This window comes from Ostrinia nubilalis, chromosome 6 (genome assembly GCF_963855985.1).
Source record: "Ostrinia nubilalis chromosome 6, ilOstNubi1.1, whole genome shotgun sequence".
Classification (NCBI taxonomy): Eukaryota; Metazoa; Arthropoda; class Insecta; order Lepidoptera; family Crambidae; genus Ostrinia; species Ostrinia nubilalis.
This window is the reverse complement of record NC_087093.1, coordinates 17498657-17524075: the sequence shown is the minus strand read 5'-3', so window position 1 is coordinate 17524075 and position 25419 is coordinate 17498657. Positions and strand designations below refer to the sequence as shown.

The following is a 25419-nucleotide window of genomic DNA, read 5'->3' as shown; positions in this document are numbered from 1 at the left end:
AAAACTTGAACTTTTTTTTATTTTTGTCTCAACTGAATTAAATATGCCCCCTTTGCCGGCTCGTTTAATTTATTTATTATTTACCTACTTAATATTTAGCCGCTACATTTCTGATTATAGTAGTGTCTTAAATCCTCTTGATTGATTTAATTGAGTAATTAATTAAAAATTCATTATTACTATTAGATTCTGATGATTTACTAACTTATGTAGTTGTGCTGGATTTTTTAACACTCCATAAGCACATGTCGGTTTTTGCATAGTAATCAGGTTCAATATTTACCTGCTATATAGTTTATTGGTTGTGTACACAAACATGACTTTAAAAATGTGCGCGAAGTAACTCCAATGAGGAAACAGCTATGCGTTATGTGTTGATAACACGCAGCGAGATTGATCGTAATATAACATACTTATTTACGATAGTTATATGCTACACTTCTAACTAATATTTAGTTAGTCGTCATGTCCATTTTTTTTTATGCATAACAGGGCATGTATTTGACCACAATCGCACCTGGAGTTATGTGGAATGCAGTCTAGGATGATGGTACATATCTGCCCTGTAAGTACCTACCTATTACATTATAACTCTAAGTGTTAGGGTGTTCTTTAGAAGTGGTTGATTAAAAAATATAGTTTTTCGGATTTCATTGTTGACAGCCCATCTAGTAAACTGTTGAGTGAATTGTGGTTGTAACAGGTGCTATTTATTACATATAATTTCACCTGCGCGAATTTTTAATTAATTCTCATTAATTGTTAGTCCAAGTCAAATTTAAAATGTGGGGTAAATTCTGTTTTAGTCCTACTTAATTTTTATTTTAGTAATCATAAATCCTGAGAGGTACCTTGCCCCTTTATTGCATCTAGTAAAAAAAGTTCTTGTTTTGCTGGACGTTTGACTAGAAAAACCAATTGCTACACTTGCATAGTAGCATAGATAGTTAAAACCCACATGTACCAATTAGCAAGTTAAATACAATAAACAATCATATGCCTCGCGAAATGGCTGTCACAAAAATTAGTCTTATTATAACTGTTTACGCGGGTAAACAGTTATTGTTATAGCCTAAAAATAATCATGGGGAAGTCCCACTAAGATGTTCTAAAACCGGCGAATAATAAAAAATAACACGTAAATCGGTTACAATCAAAACCTCATCTAAATAATATGATTTAAAAACATGTTTGTCTAAAACGTAGATAGAAGTATGTATTTCATCGTCGATTGTTAACGCAATTATGCTCAATTTTTTGTGCTTAAATACGGTTCCTTCTTGCAATATTACGATCATCAACTCCTTGTTATGGTTTCATAGTAAAATAACAAATAAATACTTAACCCTTTAAAATTCGCCACGTTTGTACTATGTCCTTCTGTTCGTAGTTTAACCACAGAATAGTACTTGTTTAACTCAGACACTAAACCAGATACTTGTTCCAATTTGGCATGGTTATTCATTAATTAATGCATGCGAAATCATGATTTTTTTGTGAGTTACATTTTTACATGTTAAAACTAATACATCTGAGGCTTGACAAATTTTAAAGTTTATAAGAGTACTTAGTGTGTTGCTCAACTAAAAACTAGACGGAAAATTCTATACAAATTCGCGTTTCTACACTCATCAAAAATTAGAACCAAATACTCAATCAGTCCTAAATTAAATTAAACAGGTCTCTATACTTTAAAATGTTTAAGAAATTAAAGAAGAGGCAAGTGCTCATATTTTTCACTCTTCTTAATTCTTAAACTGCTTAGCTATACCTAGTATTTACTGTACACATATTTCCTTGATGCATTGCATTAGCTTCCGTCGTGTTTAAAAATATTCTGTTCAAAATCTAATAAATGTGCTCGAATAGTAAGAGATAATAAAACACAAACCTTGTCAACTCATACATCGGAAATTGCGTGAAAATTCCTAAGCTTCAGTCTAATTCCACATTGAGATGCCAGATCCGCCCACGCGCGAAACCAGACGCGTCTAGTCGCAAGTAGTCACCATAAGGCACCCCGCAGACTGTAGACTTTTAGTCGGCCGATAGTTGGCCCGATAGCAAATCGGTGTAATGTGCGCACTTTCATACATGTCCATACTTCATAGTTATTATTAACCCGACCTAACTATCGGCCAACTAAAAATCGGTGGTCTGCGCCTAGGCTATGACACCCCGCAGACTACAGACATTTAGTTTAGTCGGCCGATAGTTGGGTCGGCTTCCAATTTGTATGAGGAATCGGCCGACACCAAATTGATGTAGTGTGCGGCGTGCGCACTTCCATTACATGTTTAAATACTAATCAACTGCCCGACTGCCTAGCAGACGCAATATTCCGCCTGCATTCGGCCACAATAACCGTGAGGTTGGTAAGGCCATTCGTGGTGGTGGAATTTGATCAACTGCCCGACTAAACTATCGTCAGACAAAAAGTCTGTAGTCTGGGGGGTGCCTAATAAAAAGTTCGGACACATTAGTCACAAAATTAAATGTTATACGTTTTTAAGATAACTTGCGTGTGTTTTTATCATCTAGAGTAATATTTTTTTGCATTTTAAAGTTAGTAAATATCCTGGAAAATCTGGATTGATGGTAACCCTAGCTGATCGCAACACATCGGCAATCGGTGTCTTGATAATTTATTACCTAGATTCGCTCGCGTGATTTTTTATAATATTGCTAATATTGATATTATAGCATTTCATCAAATCCCGTCCAGTATTTTTTGTGAAGGAGTTACAAATTACAATGCTTCCTTGCCAAACTTGCGTGTTGCTAGTTGCTCCGTTCGTATAAGTTTCGCCTCTAAAAATAACCTACCGCAACGCAACAAAAGTAGTTCAATGATCTTCTAATGGTGATTGGATGACCATCACCATTAGAAGATCTTTCCATCATCATCCTTTAAAAAGCATAGACAACTGAAACTCATGATTTTGCTTTTTATCTTTGTCATGTCTACCTCACTTGGAAAAACGATACCCATTCGCTAAGTAGCACAACATTTAAATTAGCATTTCTACTCCATATTTAGACAAGCGACTTAAAAAAGTTGCAATTTTTTTAAGGAATATATAAAAAGTATTTATTGACACTTTTTTGCTAATCCTGTAAAAATAGATAATGCTTCGTAAGTCGCGTCGCGCAAATAAGTTTCATTCAATGCAAGGTCGGCGAGCAGTGCGTTCACCCTACCATACTCAGCCTTAACAAAATGAGTGTTATGTTCTTGGTATTGAGTATTTATCCCTACCTATTTAATATTACAAATGTGAAAGTAACTCAGTCCGTCTGTTACGCTTTCACGCCTAAACCACTGAACCGATTTCGATGAAATTTGATCTAGAGATCAGGATAATAGTATGAAACATGGACGTGCGCGATAAAGATTTTCTGTAACAGACAAAATTTCACGCGAGCAAAGCCACGGGCAAAAGCTAGTTTACTATTAAATTACGCCTGCTCCTCGGAACCTATGTAATACTTAACTATTTTTATCGTTAGTACTCGTGTCATAAGGTATCCTAAGATAGTCTCATCCTAGCTTGACAGAGAAATTAAATACAACAATCATAAAAAAATCATTCCCAAAAATAGGGATTAACTAAAATTATGGTATATAAAAATCAGTTAATATGTATGTCAGTTCGAAATATGTAGCATAAAAGGTAAGTAGGTAAGGTCGCACACAATCGGCCGATTTAATTTGGTGAAAAACTTTATTTCTGGAAATCAGTCATGTCATACGCTCCCAAAGCGCCGAGGGGTTTTGTTAACTGACACCATAATAAGTCTTCCATGGCTTCACTAAATTTAGTTTTCATGACTAAAATGCTATTACTATTAACAAAGCACGCAATATTACCATAAAATGTAGAGACGTAGGATTCGCGCTAATAAAAACACAATTCATTCATATCTTACACGTTCTTTGAGAGTAAAAATCTCAAAAAAAAAAATTATTTTGGAGTTTTCGGAAGTTAATTTAGTCTTTGTTACGCGAATAATAAATAACCGATGTGAAGGAAAAAACCGGTTTGCAGAAGCTGCGATCATTAAAAACTTAATATTTCGAATTTTGCATACCGGTATAACCCAATGGCCTTTTGCATTTTTCAACTTGTATTAGGTTTCTGTGTACGGGTCTAAAAACCGTAGGGTTTTCTGTAATATTGATTATAAAAAAGAGTGTATTTTGGCAAAGCTTACCATTGATTCTTTGGATCGCTTAGTCCGCGGACGCGAAGACGAATCACAAGGCTTAGTTGAGACAGGTGCTTGGATTGGATATATTTTATTTATTTACAAAAGTGAGACCTTGTAATTTATCTTAATTTGTTTTATCAAAATAAAAATACAAATAATTATTACCCAGATTTATATGCAGTGCAATGACCTATGCATTGAACCTTTTATTTAAAAAAAACTAATAGCCGTTTCAGCTAATTAACATTTTTTTCCTCTTTCAATGTTGAATTGTGATTAGTCACCATGCATGAGGGTGGCACTACTTCTTGTAATTTTAGGCGAAGCGTGTCTTGTTGCATATTGATGTTGTCAATGTAATTAGTAGAATTAATTAGTTTTGGTGAAGGACTTTTCATTGGAACAAACTTTATGAATTTATCCCCACATGTTATAATGTAAGCAAATATCACTGTTGGTCTTCTTTAAAGTGAGGAGCATTAATGGGCCGCAGTATTTCTCAGATTTTTTATTATTTTCACCTTTTGTTTGGCTTAAGGAGTGTTATACACATAACTATACAATCGAATGTGGCTATGTATTTATGTTATCCTTCAAGAATATTGCGTTTGTTTGTTGGAGGAAAGGCTTTGTTTTTTGTGTCGTCTCGCTTATGTGTATACCACGCCTAAGCAACATAAATTGCTGTATTTATACTGCGAGGTAATCCATAAAGTTTGTTCTTTGGTTGCTTGTTGTCCGTCCTCTTATGCCGTGCTGTTTTCCAGAAGGCGTGGCCCCCGATGCGGTCGTAGTGCATAATGCCGGCGACCAGAGCGCCCACCTGAGTGATGTTTGTAAGTATATTCTCCTCATCATCATCATTAGGTCATTAAGTCCACTGCAGGAACATGACCTTCTACAATTTACTAGTAAATAAAGGGTTTGGCTTACACTCCCTACTGGCCAAACTGGGTTATTATAGTGGCCATCCCCTCTTCATATCAGAATGTAACCATAGTAAATTGTATTTTTGAGAGTTGTATTTCACATTATCTTGGTCTTTAATCGTATGGGTGTGTCTGCGAGGGTTAAGGGTAGACAAAGTTGAATAGCAGGTAAAAAAACCATGCTACACTTTTAACGTACTACATACACTTAATCTGCTGGCGCCTCTTTTCTGCGTTAAACGGGACTATTCCCACCTCTCGTTCCCACCGCTGCAACTCCTGTGTAGCCAGGATCTACAGCTTGACCGCCAATAAAAACCCAACCAGTGAAGGTCAAGTTTGTCCCGGGTGAAAGTTAAACTGTCATTGGACCCGCAACTAAATTAACCAGAAGAATATAGGAAGAGTTCGAAGTTAAGGTTCGACTTCCCTGCTTCTTTTCTGCGTTAGCGACAGCAGATTACCTTTGTATACTGATAAAAATACATGTGCGTTAATCCTCTCACCTTAGCATATGAATTAAAATATTCATATTCATTCGTATGAATACTAATGATAGTAAAATTACTATTATTTTGATTAAATTACTTATAAAACGACATCAATCGCAATCCAATAGAAATATCCATTGAAGTGCAAACGGCTTAAACCTTAGATCTTCTAACTTCCAAAATTATGACGCATGTTACGAGTGCAAGCCTCGTCTACGTCACAGCATACGTCACGCGAACATCACGTGTTGCCCAAGTGCAGGTGGCTCGATTGTGCAATAGTGTTAAAAAGTGCATAGTGGACAGTTTTCGATGAAGTGAATCTTTCGGACAGTTTCGCGGCGCCTTTTGAGCTTCAATCGCGGAAGCATCAGGACGTTTAGTTAAGAACTGATCATCGTGATCACTTTAAGATAATCACCCTTGTAATATCTATGTAATAAATATATCTATAATTAAAAGTATAGTTTTTAAAAATCCTACCCGACGGCTCAACTCCGTAACTGGCGCAGTCGGTAGGATAGTCGAGTCAGTGCGCGATTTCACACTTCGAACCGCCTGATAGTCGTTTCGTCGGCGTGTCGACTATCCCTACGAATCTACGTGAAGCAGTCGTCGGACGGAGAAGAAGAATCGACTTCGAAAACCGGCGCTAATCCAAAAATCGATGGCCAAGCTAAGCATCCTGCTCCTGTGAGTTATTTTTTATAAGTTACGCATTCCTATTGGTTGCCAGCGGTCCCTTTCCTGTCTCCCGTAGGGCGTAATATTTCTTAAAATAAGTGTTTTCTAGTATTTTTTTTTATAAGTAGTTTAATTAGTTTTCAAGATTTTCCATCCGAGGAGTGATAGGGATATCGGGCCGAATCAACGGCGAGGTATCCGACCCAATTCTAGAGAATTTAGATTTTATCGTGATTTTGAGACTATAGCAGAAGAAATGGCGACCGAGCAAATGCCTGTTGCCTATGATAAGACAGAAAGAATTTGGAAAGCTCTAAGACTAGTACCTGAGTTTGATGGAAATTCAAATGTTTTAATCAGATTTTTGAATATTTGTGACCAGCTAATTTTGACATATATCGATCCAGCCCCGGGCAACGAATTAAATAATTCCGCCTTAATTAATGGCATTTTAAATAAAATAACCGGACAGGCCGCTAAAACGTTAAATACAAATGGCATTCCCCAGGACTGGAACGGTATTAGAAATGCTCTTATTAACAGCTTTTCGGATCACAGAGACGAGTCCGCTCTATACACTGATATGTCTATGTTAACGCAAGGTTCCGACAGCCCACAGATATTTTACGAACGAGTCCAAAATTTATTAAGTGTAATAATGACTTATGTAGAGTTACACGAACCAATAAAAACCACAGTTGAGGCTAAGCGCGACCTTTACAAAAAATTAGCTCTCCAAACCTTTACTAGAGGCCTAGCCGAGCCATTGGGCTCCCGCGTGCGTTGCATGCGTCCCGATTCTTTACAATAGGCATTGGAATTCGCGCAGGAGGAATTAAACGTATTATATCTGCAAAATAAAGTCGGAAGCCCGCTCGCTAATTCCAAGAAATCAGTGACGAATAATGCATTTAATTACTCGCCTTTTAATTTGCATGATTCACCCATGGCGCCAAGACAGTTGAATTTTGCAATGCCAACGCGTCCATTTAGACCGTTTAACCCATTGATGCAACAAGGTAATTTTCCCGGAAATTTTTTACCTAACCATGGTTTTCCTAATAACAGTTTTAGGCCTACTTTGCCTCCTCAAAACCTTTTACACCAGCAAGGACCTTCAAGGACTCAACAAATTATGAGAGCTTTACCACGTTCCAATATGTCTACAGGTTTCAAAATCCCACCACGAGGAAACCAGGCATATAATAATTTCCAAAATTTCCCAAAGCCTATGAGTGGCGTTAGTCACCCAGTTGCTCGCATATTACCGCCCACTCAACAAAATTCACGTCCTCAAATTAACTTAAATGAATTTTATGACCCTGAAACTATGTACTACAACGACTTTGACTACGGCCAAGAGCCTTCACTACCTGAAAATAATTACTTGACTGAGGAAATGACCGAGACAGCTGACCAGAATGATCAAGAAAATTTTTGCTTGACCCCAGATCAGATATCCCCAACATAGAGTTGCACCTTCAAAATCAAAGGCAACTACCATTTATTCAAATCCATGACCCCCCTTTGAAACTTCTGATTGACACTGGTGCTAACCAATCGTTTATTAGCCCAGAAGCGGTGGAAAATTTTTTTTCATCGTATGACCTGAAATATGACCCCTTTATCGTCACGAACATTCATGCTACAACCAGAAATAATTATTCTGTAACTATTCCATGTTTTCCCGAATTCAACGACCAAAGGCCTATAAAACTTTTTGTGTATAGATTCCACGAATATTTCGATGGTCTGATTGGTCTAGATCTCCTAGAACAGTGGCAATCTAAAATTGACTTAAGCTCTCGCGTGTTAAAGACCCAATACGCACAAAATCCAATCCTTATGTACAAATCAGGCAGCATTAACCTATTTGAAACCGTGATTCCCGCGCAATCATCTCAGTTTGTACAGGTTCCAACTAACATTTCTGAAGGTGATATATGCATAGAGTCGCAAACTATAAGCGGTTGCGATATCACAAACTGTCTATCGACCGCCCAAGATAGTCGAGCCTATATAGAAATTGTTAATCCATCCCAAAACGACGTCATTTTTACCTTATCAGAACCTTTGCAGGTGCACATTTTCAATGAACAAAGTGACTCACTTAATACAATCGACGGAATGACACATGACGCCGAACGCTTCCGAGAAGTTTTGTCGCGGTTGCGGACGGATCATATGAATGCTGAGGAGAGAGCCAATTTGCTTACATTATGTAAAGAATATTGCGATATATTTTATTTGGATGATGAGCCATTAACTTTTACGAACAAAATTAAACACCGCATTACAACCACAGACGAAATTCCGGTACATAGTAAAACTTACAGATATCCGTTTGTGCATAGAAAAGAGTTAAAAAAAGCAAGTTAAAAAAATGCTTGAGCAAGGTATTATTAGGCCTTCCACTTCAGCCTGGAGTGCGCCTATTTGGATAGTACCTAAAAAAGCCGACGCATCGGGCAAAATTAAATGGAGACTAGTAGTTGACTTTAGAAAACTCAACGAAAAGACTGTGGACGATAAATATCCTATTCCCAACTTGACTGACATCCTAGACAAGCTAGGTAAATGCCAATATTTTACTACGCTAGACCTAGCTAGCGGCTTTTACCAAGTGGAGATGCATCCAGACGACATTCATAAGACCGGTTTTAGTGTTGCAGACGGCCAGGGACACTTCGAGTTTTTGAGAATGCCCATGGGACTCAAAAACAGTCCATCCACGTTCCAACGTGTCATGGATAATGTTTTAAGAGGCTTACAGAACGTCATTTGCGTTGTATACCTAGATGACATCCTAGTTTTCTCAACTTCCCTTCAGGAACACATGATAAACCTCCGTAAAATCTTTGACAGGCTTCGAGACTCAAATTTTAAAGTTCAGATGGACAAGTCTGAATTTTTAAAACATGAGACTCCATATCTCGGACACATTATCACACCACAAGGTATTAAACCCAACCCGGATAAAATTTCAGCAATCTTAAAATACCCCATTCCAAAAACTACTAAGCAAATAAAAGGATTTTTGGGACTCATTGGATATTACAGGCGTTTCATTCCCGATTTTGCTCGTTTGACAAAACCTCTGACAGCATGTCTGAAAAAAGGCTCAAAAATTGTTCTCACTCCTGACTACGTAAAATGCTTCGAGCACTGTAAGACCTTACTTATAAATGACCCAATTCTTCAGTACCCCGACCTTTCCAAAGAATTTATTTTGACCACCGATGCCTCTAACGTCGCCCTAGGAGCCGTTTTGTCCCAAGGCACGATAGGCTCTGACAGACCAGTTGCGTACGCATCAAGAACTTTAAATGACAGTGAACTGAACTACTCTACCATAGAGAAAGAACTACTTGCCATAGTCTGGGCAACGAAATATTTCAGACCTTACTTATTTGGACGCAAATTCAAAATTGTCACGGACCACAAACCTCTACAGTGGCTTCTCAATCTCAGGGAACCAAACTCTCGATTGACTCGATGGCGACTGAAATTGGCAGAATATAACTTCACTATCATTTATAAAAAAGGCAAGGCTAATACTAATGCTGACGCTCTATCTCGCGTTGAAATTCACAACGAAGAGTTAGATTCAGTAGTAGTTAATATCAGTGACTCCTCATCATCTCCGTCAATTGTCCAAATAGATGACTCGTCATCCTCAACAGTTACAGCCCCCGATGATAGACCACTCATCAGTCAATCTTCAACCGACACAGCACCGAGCTTGAGACCAATATTCACCCCACCACCTGAAAATAATGACGACTTACCGTTTTTACCAGATTTTGAAGAAGGCACTGACCACACCAGCGTAGAGCATCCTGTTCTTGAAATACCAGTATCAGAGGACCCCTTAAATAAATTTAAAAGACAATTAATTATAAAAGTTAACTCTAACGTTTGTACTGCGAAACCAAAAATGACCATTCCTTTTGAGACATACAAGAAAACTGTAGTTCAAATCTCCGAAAGCAACCTGGAACAAGACATTATATCTGTAGTAAAAAATCACATTGATCCTAAATTGCGTACAGCTATTCTAGTGGAGCCCCTTAATAAAATGTATGACATTGTACCTATTTTACAAAAAACTTTAAAAAATAGTGCAGTTAACTTAATCCTAGTAAAAAAAGAGATCCAAGATATTTGTGATTTTCTGAACCAGCAAGATATAATAGCAAAGTACCATGAAGGAAAAACTAACCACAGAGGTATAAATGAAACACATTTAGCGCTTTCCCAACGTTATTATTGGCCAAAATTAAAGGATAGCATAACTAAATATATAAACCAATGTGACATATGCAATCGTGCTAAATACGACCGCGTTCCTTTACAACCTCAGTTCCAAATTGTACCTCCTCCAGGTAAACCATACCAAGTAGCTCATGTGGATGTACTTACCATAGAACAGGATAAATACCTAACAATTATAGACTCATTTTCAAAATACGCCCAAGTATACCGACTACCAGATTGCACTGCCCCCAATATAGTCAAAGCTCTTTTGACCTTTGCTACTCATCATGGATTCCCAATGCGTCTAGTTACAGACCAGGGAACAGAATTCACAAATCAAGTAGTGAGCGAGTTTTTAAAATTACATCAGGTACACCATCATAAAATAGCTGCTCATGCTCCCAATGAAAATGGCATGATAGAACGTTTCCATAGTACTCTTTTAGAACACATTCGTCTTTTAAAATTACAACACAAAAACGAACCCACACAAAATTTAATTCCATACGCAATCATTGCGTATAACAGCTCTATTCACAGCCTTACTAAATGCCGCCCATTTGACCTTATTACTGGTCATTTTGACCCCAGAAACCCGACTGACTTAGACTTATCGGAACGACTTTTACAGCAGTACTTACAAGAGCATCGTAGTAAAATGGACACAGTTTATAATATTATACATGACTCATCTTACGCTGAGCGTACAGGCATTATGGAGCGACGCAACATAGACCGTGAACCTGAAATTCAATATAGTCAGGATCAAACAGTCTACATAAAAAATCCAGCTGCTATTAGGCAAAAAACTGCACCCCGCTATACACAGGATAAAGTGATTTCTAACCTTCCCATACACATTTATACTTCCAAGAAACGGGGACCAGTAGCTAAAACTAGACTCAAGAGAGATAAGAAAAATAAAGACAGTCAATTGTTACAGGACCCTGCTACTAATGGCGGACCTGGACCAAGCACAAGCAGGTCCACTGACTGTAAACGCGATCCGACTTGATGACCTGTCTGACGGACCTGGAATTCTGCCTTTTAAACTTGGTTCGACTAGAATCGTATCCCATGACCATACATTCCTCCACGAAATTGACCTAGACAAAATTCAACGACAAATTGACTTACTGCAAACTCAACTTACTGACTTAGCTAATAGACTACCTAACCAAAAATTAATTTTATATAAATATCAAATATTGCACTTATTCAATAAACTTAATAAAACTTCACTAGAGTTAGAAACTTTCGAACCAAAAAGAATTAAAAGAGGTATTTTCAATCCTTTGGGAACGTTTGTTAAAAGTATATCAGGTAATCTTGACAATGAGGACGCTCTGAAATTCGAAAATGCTCTTAAAATATTACAGGAAAATGATCAAGAGCTTTCTGCTAGCTTCAATAAGCATATAAGCTTATATAAAGAAATGACTCTCCAACAAACTCAAATTTTAAATAATATTACTTTTAATCAAAGGAAATTAGAAAAAGCAATAATATCTTTGAGTAATGCATCTATTAATGATAAAGAACAGATGTACCAATATGCTCAAATTTCACAACTTTTCAGTATAGTTACTGAAAATGTTCAGGAACTTTCAACCGAAATAAGTAAATTAAGTAATATTGTAGCTTTTAGTCGCACAAACGTAATGCACCATTCTATTCTACCTATAAGTGACTTAAGAAATATGTTAAGCCAGCTTAAAATAATCTATAATCCTGGCACATTATTAGACTTAGATATCAGGTATTACTACGATTTAATTTCAATAGGCTCATATTTTATTGATAGAAAAATTGTAATTGTCCTTAAATTTCCCATAATGTCCCTTGAATCATATGATCTGTATAGACTCTGTCCTGTTCCAAATAAAAACTCCGAAATTATCCTTCCACCATTCCCATATATGGCATCCAATTCCCAGGAATTTGCGTACATGGAGGCTGAATGCCCGAAGATAGACACCTGGTACATCTGCAAGCAGCAGCTTAGTCATCAAACCCGAACGCATAGTGATTGCATCGTTAACCTCATCTACCATCAAGACATTGGAAACTGCCATCCTACATCTGTATCACTTCAAAAGGAAGCACTTCTGGAACTCGACAGTCAGCATTATATCCTTTCACTGCCCAATGAAATCAAAGTGCAAATATCCTGCGCGCAAGAAAAATACCATTTGTTACGAGGTAGTTACCTAGCAACAATTCCACGAAATTGCAGCATTCGAACACCTGAATTCACAATCATCAATACCGACGACAAATTTCGTGGACAGCCTGTTGAAATCATCACATTCCCACAATCGATCCTGACGTCAGCTAATTCGAAGACACAGCTGCCACATTATAATTTCACAACAATCGACTTGAATAAGTTGCACAATATTCAACATCAAGTACTTATGGATCCACCCGTGGCAATTAACAATGTGGACTTATCCAGCTTATACCACACAACGATACCTACCTACGTCATCGTACTGTTAAGTGCACTTGCACTCATTAGTGTGGCTTACTACCTACGGCGGCGAATCAATCTGAACCAAATTATATCTTCACAATCCCAAGATATTGAAATGGCATCAGCAGTTACTACACCATCAATTGAAGATAGAAAAGCCGCAACATTTGCTCTCAACCTTCGCAAATAGTTGCTCGTCTAGGAGGGGAGGTGTTACGAGTGCAAGCCTCGTCTACGTCACAGCATACGTCACGCGAACATCACGTGTTGCCCAAGTGCAGGTGGCTCGATTGTGCAATAGTGTTAAAAAGTGCATAGTGGACAGTTTTCGATGAAGTGAATCTTTCGGACAGTTTCGCGGCGCCTTTTGAGCTTCAATCGCGGAAGCATCAGGACGTTTAGTTAAGAACTGATCATCGTGATCACTTTAAGATAATCACCCTTGTAATATCTATGTAATAAATATATCTATAATTAAAAGTATAGTTTTTAAAAATCCTACCCGACGGCTCAACTCCGTAACTCGCATCATAAACGTAAACAAACCTTACGTAATATTTATATGGCAGGCAGGGAGTGCGTGATATTGACTCCACCTGTTGATCTTGTAAACACTTGTTCCCTTTCCTTACTATACATTTATTTTAACCTATTTAGAATTAGAACCAATGGAACCCAAAAATATAAAGAAAAAAATGTTATTGGAATTTTTGCGTTGGTAATGTGTTTTTAAGGTGCCCGTGAACTCGAAAGTATAGTGGAGATTTTTGTTCCATTTATACAGTGTGAGTCACGTTAAAGTGTACATATGAAAATAGATGAAACTAGACCTATTTTTATCGACAAAAAAGAGGTCAAAAAATTTTTGCGATTTTTTTTTAATTTTTTATAGAATTTTTTTTCTTCCAATTACTTATTGTAAAGAAAACGTAATAACTTTTAAACTAAGCGGTATATCCTGATAAAATAAAAACAGTAATAATGCTAAATAACAGGCGATACTAAAAAAATACATAAAATACACAAAAAATTCCAACAAATAATAAAAAATGATACTTTTCAAAAAAAATCTGCTTTAAAATTCGCGTTTTTTGGTTATTTGATAAATTTCTCCAAAAAATGCCTCTATAACAGGTGGTTTTTATTACTTTTTATTATTCTCTATCGTATTATCTTTGTAAAACCAAAAATCGCATGTCTCTATCCCTATCACAACGTTTGCTATGAACGTTTGAACAAAGGCCTGCCACAACATTATTCTCCGCTACAGGTAGAGACAATTTTAATTTTAACTAAAATGCTTATTTTTCTTCGAAATCTTTTGTTTTTATTTGAAATCTAACTTGTCTTTATCAAAATTACAAATCGAGAGCCATTTTCAGTTTCGTTGATAACGAAGCTTTGAATGGCGCGCCCGGAGAGGCTTAGTTCAAACGATCATAGCAAACGTTGTGATAGGGATAGAGACATGCGATTTTTGGTTTTACGAAGGTAATACGATAGAGAATAATACAAAGTAATAAAAACCACCGGTTATAGGGGCATTTTTTGGAGAAATTTATCAAATAACCAAAAAAACACGAATTTTAAAGCAGATTTTTTTCAAAAAGTTACATTTTTTGTTATTTGTTGGCCTTTTTTGTGTATTTTATGTATTTTTTTAGTATCGCCTGTTATTTAGCATTATTACTGTTTTTATTTCATTAGGATATACCGCTTAGTTTAAAAGTTATTACGTTTTCTTTACAATAAGTAATTGGAAGAAAAAAAATTCTATAAAAAAATAAAAAAAAATCTCAAAAATTTTTTGACCTCTTTTTTGTCGATAAAAATAGGTCTAGTTTCATCTATTTTCATATGTACACTTTAACGTGACTCACACTGTATTGTTAACTGATTAAAGTTGGGGTACAGTCCATTTCTATGGGTCGCGCGCGTCCCATGGTAATAGCAGGTCTTGGTCGAGTGAAAACAATTCAATAAATATTAACCAGAGTTCGTTCGTTCGTTTCAGCCAAATGACGTCCACTGCTGGACTAAGGCCTCCCCAAGGATTTCCACAATGATCGGCCCTGCGCCGCCCGCCTCCAAGAACCTCCCGCGACCTTCACAATAATTAACCAGAGTAGGGTTAGTTAAACCAGCAGCCCCATATAAAATACAATGTCTGTGTGATCATGAACATTTCTTTCACCGAAGGCAATCGATAGACTTGGCACGCTCCTTTGGAATTGGGCCAAGGTGGTTCCCAGACTTCCCAGTGTCACAGATCAAAATATACTGCTTTTCTTTGTGTATATTATATCTGTCATAGTTACAGTAATGCTTATTAGGAGAACTTGCGTCATAGTCTTTCACGGCTAATGCATTGTGTATTCTTTTATCGATTTGATAAAATATCTTTATTATTGTTTTTTTATACCGTAACTGCCAATTTAGTTTATAACTTTTGTCTAAGCTGAGATAGATCCAACAAAATTACATCATATTGAATACGTATTTGAAAAACGGTAAGAATTGAAATTACTTGCCTAATTTTGAAGTACCTGGGTAGTTTGATTTGGCACGTAAAACGGTATCAAGATTTAACTACAAGGATTTCGCGTGATTCGTTCAGCATCGAATAAATAAAGCTCAGAACAACATAAAGGGAATAACATTTCAGAGAAGATTTAATTCTCTCGACCTTGATACGGCGCTGGCACATCAAGTTACTTGATGTAAGTTGTTAGAGGATCTTACAATTTTTTTTTTGTCTTCAACGAGGAAGCTCTTGATATACATTTTGGTTCCTTGATTGAATAAATAGGTAACATGTAAATTTCTGTTAAGGATTGGCGATTAATCTATTGCGGTTCATAAGGATTATTATTACAGCCTACACAAAGACATATTTTTATCCCACAACCTTCCAAGACCAAACCATCGGGGTTTTGCTGCTCCATCCATTGCATCCTTCTGCAGATGTGCAACGACACATTTATTGACTACAAATCTTTATACTCTCCAATCCAATGCGACATTTTAAACATGTACATTCATCGAATAAAGGTGACCAGTGCGAAATGAGAGAGTTAAAACAGTCGCAAAGGAGGTCGAGTTGAGCCAGTTCCCGGTGGCCTGATTCCGTTTTTCCACCCAGCTCTTGCCTATTCCTCTTTGCCAGTACAAAGACAAAGTTCTGGTGGAAGACTTCGTATCTTATTCCGTACCTATTTTCGTCTTCCCTGGTATTATAATTCAAATTCATTATTGACCGGGTTTCAGATCAAGAGCTAAGCTACTATAGCTTAGGTGAGCTCGCATAGGTGACGCAGTATCCATAGTGTTACATTAAGGAAATTTGCGTCAGCTATGCTAGCTAAGCTGATATCTTAGCCAGGTTTTGTATTGATTGTAACCTCAGCACGTCACTACTTTGTTTCAAATTCAAATAGTTTATTCAGTACGTAGGCCCTTTCTAGGGCACTTAAGGCTTGGTATTTCTGCTAAAGTAGGTATTTCGCGCTGTCAAAATCTGCGCGCGCAATACTTCGCCGAAGACAGCGCGCCAAAGAGCTCTCGCGGCTACACAGTATAGAAATACGCAGATTAGAAATACGCAGTTGGTTAGGTTAGGTTGACTTCCTTCCCTTTAAGCGTCACACTCACAGCACTTTCTAATACAAATCATATCCAAGTGATACAAATTAAAACAACTTTCAAAATTTTTGGGAATATATTTTAGAATCGAATAAAATAAATATAGAATATAACTGCCAAAGTAAACACGGTTCAAAGAGGCGTGGCGTCACCCGACCTTCCGGAAGTTCCACGCCGGCTAAAAGAATTTCAAGATTACGTCACCCGACCTATCGGTAGATCCTCGGGAGCTTGAGCGATTGGAAAAACATTTTATGATCAGTTACTCGTAGTAGCGATTATTTAGAGCTTGGATAATAAATTATAGTTGTTGCAATTCACAAAGCTTTGCATGTGGTTAATTACATTAATCAGTACACGCATCAATTTTGTTCAGTCTTTTTGTTTATTAATAAATAAAAATATCATACTAAAATTGCATACATATTTATTTGTATTGGTCTGGGTGTTTTCTTTCCATAATTTATGTATAACGTATGTACGGGGCTCTGTATCGAAAATCACTATGAGCAATGAGCATCACACACTGTTACCTGGAGTGCATTACCGCAGATTTTTTTTTATAAATGTTGTGCTTTAGAGAGTCGAGAGTATAGCAGATAATTAGTCCATCGTGAGCAGAAATTTGTCCACTAATAGCAAAATTCGTTCAAATTATAGTTTTAAAGTTATTGGCTAGAAGATTCTTTTATCTTGCAGCTTAGACCTTTAGCTACAGACCTTAGACAGTATTTTTGAAACATTCTTACGCATGGTGGAGGAAGGGACGCTCTAGAGCAGTGGTTCTTAACCGGTGGTCCGCGGACCACTGGTGGTCCCTGGAGGCATTCCAAGTGGTCCACGATGTGCACTTGCACACCTTGGTCAAAACCATTCTTAACTGATTTTTGCAGTCAAACTGGTTTTGACCGATTATGAGGTGGTCCCTGACAAGACAGAAATTTCGTAGAATGGTCCCTCATGACTTAAAGGTTAAGAACCACTGCTCTAGAGACTCAAAACTACAAGGATACACATGAACTCCAGTTTTAAATCCGTTGACATCTGCTGCATCTGCCATCTTTTTGGGTAGAAGATTCTTCCATCTTGCAGCTTAGACCTTTAGCTACAGACCTTAGACAGTAATTTTGTGAAAATTCTTACGCATGGTGGAGGAAGGGACGCTCTAGACACTCAAGTCTACAAGGAGTCACATCAACTCCAGTTTTAAATCCGTTGACATCTGCTGCATCTGCCATCTTTTTGGGTAGAAGATTCTTCCATCTTGCAGCTTAGACCTTTAACTACAGACCTTAGACAGTATTTTTGAAACATTCTTACGCATGGTGGAGGAAGGGACGCTCTAGAGACTCAAGTCTACAAGGAGTCATATGAACTCCAGTTTTAAATCCGTTAACATCTGCTGCATCTGCCATCTTTTTGGCTAGAAGATTCTTCTATCTTACAGCTTAGACCTTTAGCTACAGACCTTAGACAGTATTTTTTATTATTTATTTGTGTCAGTGTGCTCTTCTAAAGAGTGTAAGACGATTGTATGTAGGTACTATTAAAATGTAATTTTAACTCATTGGTTTTGTCTCATATTTGAGGAATGTACTATGTATCATGAGTAGAGTCTTCGTTTAAAAGGATGCGAACGATTTAAATTTCAATAGGTAGACAAAATTGATAACACTGGTCAACAAAAAAAATAAAATTGTTTGTTCCCTGTGATTTTTTTTCTGTTTCTATCTCAAATTGACGCATATTTTTTAAATATGGAAACAGTTTTTCTCTAACAGCTTTTGTTTTTAAGTTATAGCTATCTACCATCATTTAATATTTTTACTTAAATTTTTGATTTAATTGGACAAAAAAATATATTTTGTTGATGTTTTCGATATTGCTTCGTTATGAAGATGTCGTGTGCTTATCCAGATGGCTTCTGCTATGTTTGTGGTAAATATGATATTTGAAAAACATCGAAAACCTCTATCGGACTTGATGAAAACTGCGTAACAGCGATAGTTTTATATAAATATTTGAAATTAAGTAATCAAGACCACAAATGGGTCATTTGTGTTCTGAGAATAGGTAACATCTTTTAGGCCAACAAGGGGGCTACACAAAATTCCCGTTCCATGTGTCTCTGGAATAGTCGTAACAAACAATAGCATTGGTTACAAAAAGTTTGACCAGTGCGGCTTCCCGCACACACAACTTTTAGCTCTTCAGCTAAAGTTGATACAAACAATTTTATAAACGTGCCTTTAGTTAGCCAAGACCGTATCACCGTACTTCCACCACTTTATATTAAGGTCGGCATCTTGAAATAGTTTGTGAAGGCGCTTAACAAAAGTGACGAATGTTTTAATTGTCTTTCACGCAATTTTTCAGAATTAAGCACAGATAACTTAAAAGCTGGTAATTTTTGATGGGACTCACATTAGGCAACTGGTGAATGATCGTAATTTTAAGAAATCAATGAGTAAAGTCCAGTCCTAAGCTTAAAATGATTTTTTTTGGTTATAAGTAATTTCCTAAGCAAAAAGAGATTGTTGAGAGCATGCTATCCAACCTGCAAGAGCTAGGGTGCAACGTGGGCATAAAAATACACTTCATGTACTCGCATTAACATCGATTTCCATAAAATGTGGGTGATTTTAGTGAGGAGCAGGATAAAAGTTTTCATTGGAATTTTCTGACAATGGAAGAAGGTTATCAGGGGCGTGGTGCTCATATAAGAATGGCAGACCATTGCTGGAGTTTGCAACGAGATCTACTCAAACTTGCCTATTCAAGGAAATCATATAAAAGATCATTTGCTAGTGTTTAATAGAAATTTTATTAGCACAATGTGTAATTTTTCGTATTTTTTTGTCAAAATAATAAAACTCTATATTTTAAAATGTAAAGCTGTTGGCGATCTCCCAGTATTTTTTTCATAATCAGGGCAATAGAAATACCCAATAACAGAAAAAAAATTAAAGGAAAAAAACATGTGTTGACCAGTGTAATTCTTAATTATCAAAAATTTAAGCTTTCTCCAGTAACACTGATATTATTATACTGTGACTCATCAAAGTCATCATTGTCAAAAATATTGACAAATCGCGAACTGTCACGGCCAAAAAACTGACACGCGTCCGTCCTCCGTAAGCGCCACCGCGCGACTGATTGAGATTGTCCAAGCCGTTATGGACGATTTTTTCCACATTTTTTAACATAGTAACTAAATAAGACGCAATATAAAAATTTCATCCGTTAAAAGCCCTCAAGTTATTTCTGAACTTTAGTTTAGTAAAAGATTTAGAATCTCAAATCGCTTATTTTAAAAATAAAACCATAAATAGAAAACGAATAGAGGTAACTTTGGGAATATATTCTATCGAGTCAACTTCATCAAATCGTGTTTCCATCCGTTAATAGCCCTAGAAAATATCCTCAACTATGCCCAATAAAAATCTTAGCCTTTAATTTTACTGTTTAGTACCTCAAAAATGAAAAATGAAAACCTCATTTTCGCCATTTTCTCTGCTACCCGGCCTTAAACACGTCCCAAATATAGCTTGCCCTAACACCACTTCGGGACAACATTATGGGCTGTTTATTATAATACGCAATTTTGTATATTTTTTTGTAAGATACACCATACAAAAATGCGTGGTAAATTCAGAGAACTGCTCCTGTATCAATAATGTGGTCACTGTGTTTGTTGCGGCGCTTCTTCTCAGCACTTGCCAAATGTTTGTCTCGAAGCGCTGGTATGGCAAAAAGAGTATGAGACATGTTCGTTCGTTCGTTCGTTTCGGCCAAATGACGTCCACTGCTGGACAAAGGCCTCCTCCAAGGTTTTCAACAATGAACAAAAATGAAATGAGACATGTAAAATTGTAAAGGCTTTATAAGACTAAAACTACAGAATAATAAGTATTTAGTACACCATTTTCTTTATTTTTTCCATCATACACAAGAATACGCATGCGTGAGTCAATGCTCGAGCTCGCTCGTATGTGAGGCCTTGTCGAATAGTAATCCTGTAGGGTGCCATCGTGCTTGTTTTGTTTTCGATGTAAACTCGCGGAGATGAACAGACTTGCCTTTTTTTTTCTAGAAATATTTGACGATTTGCAAGCACTATTTAATAATCCATACGAATAATTTTTGAGTTTAACTTGACGTGTTTGTGTGGCAGTTGAGGTGATCTCGCAGGCGGACCCGTCGTTCGGCGCGGGCGCAGCGGGCGACGCGCACGGCATCATGGCGCAGGCCCCGGCGCCCTACGCGTACATCATCGAGCAACCCGCGCCCAAGTCGCTCAGGTGAGAATATACTTTATCCTACTATAATATAAAGGCGTAAGTTTGGATGTCTGGATGTTTGTTATTCTTTCACGCAAAAACTACTGAACGGATTTCGTTGAAACTTTACAGTATTATTGTTTATAACCCAGATTAATATATAGGCTATAATTTATGACGATTTGTGAAAAATAAATTTCAATAAATAAATAAGACGTGTCTAAAAAGCGCCATCTATCGTCATTGGTTAAAATCTACAGCGCTGGACAAACTACTGTTGACGTTCGTAAATATTCATGCGGGGGAAACCGTGAAACGCCATCTATCAACATGATATGTAACGGGGGTAAAACGAGGTCCACGCGTACGAAGTCTCGGCCGGCCGCTAGTTTTCTATATGGTATCATCATTATCATTTCAGCCATAGAACGTCCACTGCTGAACATAGGCCTTCCCCAATGATTTCCATGTAGCGATTGGTAGCCTGCGTCCAGCGCCTTCCTGCTACCTTTATGATGTAGTCGGTCCACCTTCTTTCTTCAACATCGACGCTCAGGTACGAACGTGGGGAGATGTACGTCGCACATTGTGCGGGTGAGTGCAAGGGAGAGTCGTATTGTAGCGAGGTGCGCAGTTAACTTGATCGGGATAATCAACTACAAAAACGTTTTAATAAATTGCCTATATCATGTTTTAAGTTTGGTTAGACGACAGAACTTATACAAAACAAAAATAAAAACATGCAGCAGCTGCAGCCAACAGCAAACTTTAGTTTTAATTCTTTCCAAATTGGGGCAAGAATTTATGTTTATTATTTAGGTAATTTTCTTACGATAGATTCTCTCTTTTATAAATTTAAATCATAATATCTGCAAAGATTCAAGCCGGTTGTGTCAGAGACTTTAGCGTGATACAATTTATTGTTCTAGATTTTATAAGGAAAAAATATGAATGTACATGAGATAAGTACAGCCTACTAATATAGGGCTTAAAAATATCTTAAGTCTCCGCTTGCTTTCATACATAGTAACATCAAATATCTTATCAGTTACTCATCAGAAGTTAATTAATTAAAGATTCTGAAGTTCAGATAAGTATAATACAATAATAATCTGGATTAGTAAGTGATCATTTGTAAACCTCGTATGATAATTGAAATTCTCATCTTATTTTATTGATATTTATTTATAGTTTTTTTGACAGTCGATAATTATATTTTCTGAGGCATATTATGACATCTTTAAAATACGTTTTTTCTCGACTATACAAAATTAATTGTTAAAATATCCTGAATTTGTTCACCTAGCTTGTTATTATGTCCAGGCAAACTCTTGTTAACGCGGTTATTTATTTATTTATTTAATAGGACAACCAACAAGACATACTCCATACAAAAACACCGGTTATAATTATAGTTACGGTTAAAATAAGATGGTGCAACTCCGAGTAAGTGCTGCCTTATTAAGGTTGCCACTGCATGCAAAAGTGGACTTAAATTTTAAATAGTGCCTTTACATTAATTACATGGTCTTATATATGCGTAATTATATGATATAACTGATAAATATATTTTAATTAACGTAACTAAATGATGCAATATCTTATTATCTACGATAACGATTGCCATTGTATTTTTTAATCATTCCTGTCAAAAGATAATAAATATTTTTAGCTTAATCGGCACGCCCACTGACTCTACCATTTAAAATAAAAATACGTAAAATGAATCGGTTATATCTATTAGTTTGTTACGTTTTCTCACCTAAAAATATTCACACAGCACATAATGCCTACCGTGGGGCTTAGCTTACGAAAACATCACAACATGCGGCCACAAAAGTGATGTACACCAGAAATGTGAATACACCTTAATAATTTAATTTAACTGACACAAAGTAGACAATAGATATAACAATAGACGTGAGTCACATTTGACACAAATTGTGAAACGACTAAACCTCAATCGATGATTTTTGGCTTGGAAATTGGTTCTAGAAGAAGACGTAGGAGAGGTAGCACTGGCCCATTTATTGTCCCGAGGTAGGGGTACAGTTAAACTGGTACTTTAACGTTACTAACGGGACCTTACGTTACTTTAACGTGAAAGAACATGTAAAAGCGCTTTTTAAAAGCCTATTTTCAGAAGATAAATGACTTATAACTTTATGACAAAAACAGAAAAGAGATTCTGGGACGGATCCGAAGCAAGCACCGACTTTTGTCTTAACCACTAAAGGAAACTCCAACAAATATGAATACATTGTACTGTAAAGCAAATGCGTAATGCGTGAATTTGTGAGTAATATGTTTTGTCCTGTGAACTTGCTCCCATCATTCATTGAACGGTCTCCAGTTTTACTATAAGGAAAAACACCACATTTGCGAAAGGGAATTGTGACAAGGAAACCGTATTACTGTAACTGGGTAACTCGACACGCCTATTTATTAAATAAATTGGCAAATAGTATAAAAACTAACATGATTTATCTTGACGTAATGGTCAAAATTGTTGTTTCCTATGTCTTATTTAGTTCCATACTAATTAAGCCAAACACTAAAGATGAATCAATAGCAAGAAAAGATGATTGGTCCAGTCTAAGTATTGAAATTCAATTACAAATGTGAATCTATTCTTGAATATGAATCAAGTTTTGAACAATGTTTTAGATCCGTCCATAGACTAGTCGCGCAGTCACTCATCAATTGTGTGTCATTTTACTGATAGGTACTAGAAGGGTTAAATCTTAATAAGTTAAAACTTGATAATAATTAAACACAAATTATAATGCACTGAAATAAGTAAAAACAGTCGTAGAAAATTTTTGGTCAAAAATAGCATCTTTCACAACTGCATAAGATTTAGCTTGATGTGCCGACGTCCGTTAGAAAGTAACGTAAATAAAAACACGTTATTTTATCGATTTGATTGACCCTATAAAATAGCCCATTGATGATGGTAATACCACACCATAAACCATACAACTGCAAGGCTAATTTGGAAATGTCATTAAATTTTAGGAAGTAGTTGGTATTTTCAAGGCGCGTAAAGTAAGGCGCTGGGGTTTTGTGGAAGACGCAGTATTTGGACCGGTTTTGAAATTGTACAAGTGGGTTTATATTATTTATATGGATAAATGAATAAGCATGGCATATTCTGGTTCTAATAATTTACTCTTTAACTTTCACTGACTAAACCCGAAATCTTTTTTATTTAATAATAGAATTACAGAAATAAATCTGCCTTTTGGTCCCATGGGTTTCAAGATCTTATATTTTTCGTTAGGGCAACATGTTAAATATGTGGATTTTCCTTTGGAAGCCTTTGCATGTCCCACAATAAAATTGGTCGTGTGCGTCCATTTATTAATCAATGAATATGGCGCGTGCTTATAGAAAAACCGCACTTTTTATGGTAATTTCAATCTAAGAATAAACCGAGGGATCTCCCCTGGCTGCAAGTTTTCGCCATTGTTTTGTTCTCACGGTGCCAACGCAATTGATTATAACATTCGTGCTTGGAAGACGTTGTAAACAAGTTTTGCCTTACTGGTTTTGTTTGACATCTGATAATGTAGTTTTATTTTGATGCGGTAGAGTTCGTTGGAATAATGCGTTTACGTCAAAAACCTGTCAAACGATTCTTTCTTTAGTATCCCGAAGCATTAGTAGGGTTAAAATAACACTGGGACGTGTATTATTCTGTGGTACTACTTACAAAATGAATGGTCGGTTAAATAACTAACAACATAAGGAGGAGGTCCTCAATTCTCAATACGTGAAACAATATATTTGTGAATAAATAATTGAAGATAGTTTAAAAAGCTATAACAATTTCCCTAAAGCGTCATGATGTTGCTACGTTCGTTCTAATCTTGGCCAGTTCTGTCCCGCTATTTTTATGATCGGCACGTGGGCGGTTTGACCGGCGCTTGTACCGATGTTTCCCATCGATGGCCAAAGTTTGTTAAGACGGGTTATTCTCGATTTGCCACAAAGATGATTCGTCACGAAAAATATAATTTGAATATTCGTCATATTTGTATTAGTTGTAGCAAATTATTTTGGAGTATTGCCATGTTTATGACGACTTTACTTTCAATGTATGGAACTCACAAAAGTGTGACGAATCTACTGTGTGGCAAATCGACAATAACCCATTCAGACTACGGTTAAATAAGGGAAACACCATGGCATCTTCTGTAGTTGTAATAAATGCTATTTTTCAACAGAAAATGATACTCTGATGTGCAGTCAACTGGTCGTGCAAGCTCTGCATCTACCCAAAAATCGAGTGCAACAAATATTTCCTGTTTTGTTTCACTATTAGTATCAATTCACAAGATCGAAACCGCACGTTTTCGTTTACGGCATAATATGTGTATCTCAAAAAAGTAACTAGTGTATTTTTTGTTCCAATCATATTGCATGTTGGGAACGTGTTTCGCCGC

At 36.6% G+C, this 25419-nt stretch overlaps 1 protein-coding gene across 10 annotated transcripts in view; it reads left to right on the top strand.

Moving 5' to 3' along the window:
- LOC135072739 (embryonic polarity protein dorsal) overlaps positions 1-25419 on the top strand; it is a 68499-nt gene that overhangs the window by 15218 nt on the left and 27862 nt on the right. For 5 of the 10 annotated variants that reach the window (XR_010257487.1, XM_063966777.1, XM_063966768.1 and 2 more), the window contains exons 2-3: positions 4983-5048; positions 20866-20992. Coding sequence is in view for 9 of the 10 variants with exons in the window: in XM_063966777.1 (XP_063822847.1) it covers positions 4983-5048; positions 20866-20992 (193 nt within the window). In the remaining variant the exon portion in view is untranslated. Of the gene's footprint in view, positions 1-4979; positions 5049-20865; positions 20993-25419 lie in introns of all 10 variants that reach the window. The other 5 variants (XM_063966774.1, XM_063966775.1, XM_063966773.1 and 2 more) reach the window with 2 other exon arrangements.